Below are 6,000 nucleotides of genomic sequence, written 5' to 3'. Positions count from 1 at the left end.
CCGTCCTTCCCCACGCCCCGACCCCGCGGACAGCTGAGCGGGGACCGCCCGGCCCCAGCCCCCGGCAGCAGCCGCCGCCCGCCCCTTCCGCCGGCAGGCCCTCCTCCTCCTCCCGGCAGCCCCGGCCGGCGTGGCGGCCTCCGGCGGGTCGGGCCGCACGTGTGGCCGCCGGTGCCGGTGCTGGTGCTGGTGCTGGTGCTGGTGCTGCCGGTGCCGGTGCCGGGCTGCGCCGCGCCGCCGGGCCCGGGCCGCCCCCTCCTCCGCCGCCATGAAGAAGAGCAAGTCCTCAGCCCACAAGTCGGGGAACACGCACCGGGTGAGCGCCCGCCCGGCTGGGCCGCCGCGTCCCCGCGGCCGGTGGCCCCGCGTTTGGGCTTGAGGGTTGGTGTGGAGGTGGTGCCCGGCTCCCGGGGCGGTGTGAGGACCGGAGGGGTGGCCGTGCGGCGGGGAGCCGGGGCACCCGGGCTGAAGGGCAGCTTTCTCCCCTTTCCCCCGCTCTCAGGGGCACCTCCGTGAGCCCGTCCCAGGCATCCCACAGCTCTCCCGTTCAGGGCTGACATAATCTAATAAAAATTAAAAAAATAAAAAGTAATACCCAACGGGAGTATTAATTTAGGTGGTGTTTCGAGAAGGGGAAGAACCGGGCAGTTTGTTGGGATCGGGGTAGGTTTCTCTGCATCTTTCACCGTGTTGGGGAGGCCTGTAGGGCACGGGCCGTGGTGCAGAGCACGGGGGGAGTGGGTCAGTCCTGCATTTTAAGCATTTTTCCTCCTGAAAGTTCTGGTAGGGTTGTTAACAGATCAGCAGGTACCATCTCGTGGCCCATCTTTAGAAGTGGGTTTTGTGCTTGCAGTGTGTGTGTGCTACTGAGAGGGACTTAGAAGGGCCTTTCTCAGAACAGAGCAAAAATCACATCATGTCCTTTCGTTTTTTAGTTTCTGACGTTTTCAGAACGCTTAAGCAATATTAATATCGATATTATTCATCGGATCGACAGAACTGGGAGCTCCTCTGAGGTGAGAACAACAATTGTGGTCATTTTCTGAAAATGTCTCACAAGTAGCTAAGCTCCCTGTGAGAGACTCACTTAAAAAATTTAAGAGGAAATTGGAAAGAAGCTCCTGGAGGAGTGGCCTTTCCTGGAGCCTCATTCCATGCTTTGTTTCCCTTTACTTTTTGACCTGCCTCACAGTATTGCCATAGAAACTTCTTGACAGTGTCACCCTGATGGCTCATCACCCTGATGGTGAGCCCATGGGTGTTCTGGAGCATGAAGATGCTGCTGTGGCAGTCAGCAGTCCTAGGCCTGGATCTGCAAGAACTTACAGGTGCTGAGTAGTTGCAATACATGCAACATATCTACAAAGCGTTTGCAAGTGTCTTTATACATTGTAAAGAAGGGTCACCTATATGTGTCCTATAAATAATTGTTGTGAATACAGTGCTTTGCTGGTCATTACCTCTTGGTCTGCTCGATCCTTCATCTCTACTTCCCACTCACTACCTATGTAGATGCCAAAATAAATCCCAAAGCATTTATGCTGGGTGGAATATGGCCCAACATTTTAGATTATCAAGGCCAGTCAGCAGAGGTCTAAAAAGCAATGTTGTAAACAAGTCCTGTCACTAGAAAATATTTTCAACATTTTTGCATGTTGAAATATGTTTGAATATTTCTGTATGTTTTGAATATAGCAATAAAAGTCTTACTTTCAGGGAAATTTCATAGCACCTTTTGAAATAAAGTCATCAAGATTTCTTGAAGTATTCTTGTAATATTTGAGACATTTGATAGTTTTCTTCATTTGAACCTCTCATCTTTCCAGGCTACATTTATTAGGGTTGATAGCAATTTTTTATATTTGCTATGACAGGAGGTTGAAACGTACTTTTTTGAAGGACTACGGAAATGGAGGGAACTGAACCTCACTCAGCATTTTGGTATGTTGTTTTTATTCGTGTTTCCTGTTTTCCTTAAACCATTAAAATATTTCTTCTGCATGTAGAGCTTAATGGGATTTTCAGTTGACTTTTTTTTGGATGGGCTTTGGAGAGCTCTTATTTGTTAATATCCTTCATTGTTTACCAGGCGCTGGACTGATTTTCAGGGTTTCTGTTTTGTGCTTTGAACAGTGCAATTCTACAATGAAGTGTTCAACAAATGCCAGTCCTTTCACCAGCTGGTCTATTACCAGAGTGCCATTGTACAGAGTTTGAAGACACATTTGCAAGTCAAAGACAGTCTTGCTTATCAGCCCCTGTTAGAGTAAGTATATGATGACAAAATGTAATCAGTAGTAAGCATGAGTCCTGTTGTGAGTGCTCTTTTTCTTTGTTGTACCTGGGGAAAATATAGCAAAGAGATTCCCGAAGTGGTCATGTTTTTCTGATAGAGCTTTATGATACGCAAATAAGCCTGAGTGCTTACTTAGTGTCAAACAGAATATTAGCATGTTTTGTTTGATATTAATCATTTATGTCTTGCTTACTGTCATCTGCTTGATTTTTTTTTTAACTTAAGATTCCTGCCATCCACAGCTGCCTAATAGATGATTTCTAAAGAAAAGTGAGAAGGTGATACTGTCTTTCTTTGAAGAGAGACTGTGCTGGGTTATGCAGTGTTTGACTAGTTTTTTGTTGGTTTGTTTTTGAAATGCAGTAACACTGGTGTGTTTTCTGAAATGCAGTCTAGTGGTGCAGCTGGCTCGAGATCTTCAGGCTGATTTCTATCCTCACTTTCGAGACTTCTTCCTGGCCATCACCAAGTTACTGGATACACAGGACACAGAGCTGCTGGAATGGGCTTTTACCTCTCTTTCCTATCTCTACAAATACCTGTGGAGATTGATGGTGAAGGACATACACAGCATATACAGGTAAAAGCTGTGTTTAACGTCTGTCTTGATCAGCAGTTATTAGATGTTATAGAAATGTAAGTGCCGCATGAATACATGGCTCATTCCACCAGTACACTTGTTAGCATGCTTTGCCTGCTTTCTGAGAGACTCTGAACTTTGCAATTCCTTTGAGATCCTGCTGACTTTCATGGGCCGCTGTATAGGAGGAGGGATGTGGGCTGGGCTTCAGATTTGGGCCTTTGGTCCCCTTTTTTCCTGTGGTGACTGTAGAGGAAGCACCCACCTCAGATGGGTAAGCAGAGCTCAGAAGGACGCTGGATTGTCAGAGTTGTCTTGCAAACCTGTGACCGAGTCTAAATTCAACACAGATTTCTTGGTTATCTGTCAAGTACCTCAGTTGTAATTGTATCTTTTGTCTTTCCCAATTGCAGACACCTAGACTAAAAACATTGAATTGACTCCTTTGAGTCTTTAATTGTTCCTTTCCCAGCATTTTCCCCTTTATGTTTTTCCATCCTTCCTGTCTGTTTAGTGAGAGAGCAGATGAGGTGTGCACAGTTCTGTATGCTTTGTAACTCCTTGCCACAGGATGCTGTGGATGTGGAAGGTTGGCATAAAGTTCAAAGGGAAGCTGGCCAACTTGGAGGTAGTTACCAAATGCATCAGAGCCACCTCTGGCTTGGGAAGTCCCTGAGCTACTTATGGTTGAAGGCTGATTTTGTATGTGGTTACCTTGTTTTTAAACCTTTATGAGGCATCTGCTTCTGGCTGCTGTTGTAGACTGAAAACTGGGATGACTGCACCTGTGGTCTGACCCAGTATGAATGCTTGTTCAGTCTTACATTGCTGTGGTAGCAGGGCTCCTCTACTTGTCAGAGCCAGTGGGTCCATGTTGCTTCCTTCTGATTTTAATTTGGAACAGATGGAGCAGAAGAGGGATTACAGATTTCCTCCCCAGCCCAGCAAAAGCTGGCAGGGGGCATATTGAAAAAAACACATCTGCTTGGCTGTGAATCTGGGGCACCACTTACTCTGCACTGAAGATGTGCTGAGCTACCTGCAATTGTTACTGATACTTAGCAGAGAACTTCAAATATTTATCACCCCTGCAAATTATAACTTTAGAAGCTTTTAAGTGCACAGAAGAGCCTGTCTGGTCCACTGAAACACAAATCTGGCTTATCAAGTCAGCTTTGGTTTCACTTACTGCTCTTGAGTAAGTATGTTGAAAATCTTAATTCTGCAGGTGAATCTGAGGATCTAGAGATTGCAAATTGTGTTTTTGAATGCAGTTTAATTGATCTGGTATTGTCATTTGACATTCTTTGCAAAGTTCTGTTCTTTACCTGGGGAAAGTGTGAAGGAATAAAGTTAAGGAAGGTATTTGCCCTCTCTAGGGACAAATTCTTAAGTGTTTGCAAAAGGTGGCAGTGTAAACTGAAAACATAAGTTTTAAAATGAGTTGGTGACAATTTTAAGACAGTGATTATTTTGTGTCTTTGTAGCCTGTACAGCACCCTGCTGGCTCACCACAAACTTCACATCAGAAACTTCGCTGCTGAAAGTTTCGTCTTTCTGATGAGAAAGGTAAGTGAGGAGATTGTACTTTGAAACTATCTCCATTCTCTGGTGGCTCTTCAATTCAGTGTGTGATATTAAGTTTTCTCCAGAGAAGGATTAAGAAGGCCCAAACTGGCATTCAACATGTCCTGAGTTGTCATTTTTAGTGAGCGTTTTCCTGAGAGTGTCATGCACGTCATGTCAGCAGTGATAAATAGAGGCCTTAACATGCTCTGGTTTAAGAGCAATTGAACCAAGAGACCTTAGTAAAGCACACTTGTTTTATTTTTCTTTTTCAGAAATTGCTGAACTTGAAGTTCAGCAGTTATCAGTTAAAGTTATCAGAAATGGCAAGTTTTTAAATCTAGGACCAGATATCCTTGGAGTGTCCCAAATGTAGTTACAGTTTTTGATGACTGGATTCTGTATTCACAGCTGATACCCATCTCTTTCCACCCCACTGCAGTGACCTTTGTTTTTCAGTTGGGACCAGTTTAATGGTGCGTTTATGCACATGTGTAACTCTGAAATCATAAGAATAATCAAAAGCACATACTTCAGCTGCAGCGACCTCAGTAGATCCCAGTAGACCTCAGTGTACATCCTGGGGGGGACCTGTAGTGATTGAATAGTGGATTGTTTTTCTCCATTCAGGTTCCTTGGGTGGATGCAGAAATGATGAGTTTAAACTGTTGTAGGAAGATGGAGCTGGGGGAGTAAAAGGGTTCTCTGGAGCCATTTAGTTGCCTCTATCAATCTGGCAGCTCTGAAGAGAAGATAACTTTTGCTTTCTTCTTATGTTTTGTAGGTTTCTGATAAAAATGCAATCTTCAATTTAATGCTCTGTGACCTGGGGGAGCACCCTGAGAAGGTGGAAGGTGTGGGACAGCTACTTTTTGAGATGTGCAAGGGTGTTCGGAACATGTTCCACTCTTGTGCAGAGACGGTAAAGACATGAAAGGATTGCTGGTTGAGCTGTTGCTGTGAGGGAGCATGAGGCAGTGCCCCGTAGAACTATTTAGTGTCATCTTGTTCACTTCAGTGGATCCTGGATGACAAGCATGCTATTTGCTACTTAGTGACATATGAATATTTTTTAAGAATCTTCTTTGATAGAGGAAGGTTGGTTTTAGTAATTCCTATGCAATGTTCCTATATTTTAAAATAGTACTGCTTGCTGATATTTCAGTTTTTAAGTGATAGCCTTTTTTTTCCTGTAGTCATTCTAGAAAGAATGGAGATGATTAGAATATATTAGCAGTGTACTGCATTAGCTAATTTTAGGATTGCTAGATTTATTTTCCGAGTGCAAGGACATGATGTGATCTTTTTCTGTGCAGGCTATGAAGTTAATTCTGTCAAAGCTGGGGCCTATTACTGAAGAAGAAACTGAACTGCCATGGCTAGCTGTAGGAGAAGCCTTTGAGCAAATGATCAGATCAGCTGTAGTGCACATACATAAGGAGCATTTTGACGTTGTCTTCAAGTGCCTGGAGGTACAATGATTGTTTTTATTTATTTTCAAATTCATAAGAGACTGAAAAAACCCTGTATGTACTTACCAGGAAAAGTATTTGTGTCT

At 44.2% G+C, this 6,000-nt stretch overlaps 1 protein-coding gene across 3 annotated transcripts in view; it reads left to right on the top strand.

Annotated features, from left to right (window-relative positions):
- Positions 1–239: 239 nt before the first annotated feature.
- UTP20 (UTP20 small subunit processome component) overlaps positions 240–6,000 on the top strand; it is a 60,349-nt gene continuing 54,588 nt past the window's right edge. For all 3 annotated transcript variants that reach the window (XM_051644143.1, XM_051644134.1, XM_051644125.1), the window contains exons 1-8: positions 240–316; positions 936–1,016; positions 1,875–1,941; positions 2,134–2,266; positions 2,688–2,876; positions 4,364–4,445; positions 5,227–5,364; positions 5,759–5,914. In XM_051644143.1, coding sequence (XP_051500103.1) covers positions 269–316; positions 936–1,016; positions 1,875–1,941; positions 2,134–2,266; positions 2,688–2,876; positions 4,364–4,445; positions 5,227–5,364; positions 5,759–5,914 — 894 coding nt within the window. In that variant the 5' untranslated portion in view covers positions 240–268. The remainder of the gene's footprint in view (positions 317–935; positions 1,017–1,874; positions 1,942–2,133; positions 2,267–2,687; positions 2,877–4,363; positions 4,446–5,226; positions 5,365–5,758; positions 5,915–6,000) is intronic.

The sequence above is a fragment of the Apus apus genome, chromosome 1, assembly GCF_020740795.1.
Source record: "Apus apus isolate bApuApu2 chromosome 1, bApuApu2.pri.cur, whole genome shotgun sequence".
Classification (NCBI taxonomy): Eukaryota; Metazoa; Chordata; class Aves; order Apodiformes; family Apodidae; genus Apus; species Apus apus.
Note: the sequence above shows the minus strand (reverse complement) of the source record. Positions and strands in the feature narration are given on the sequence as shown.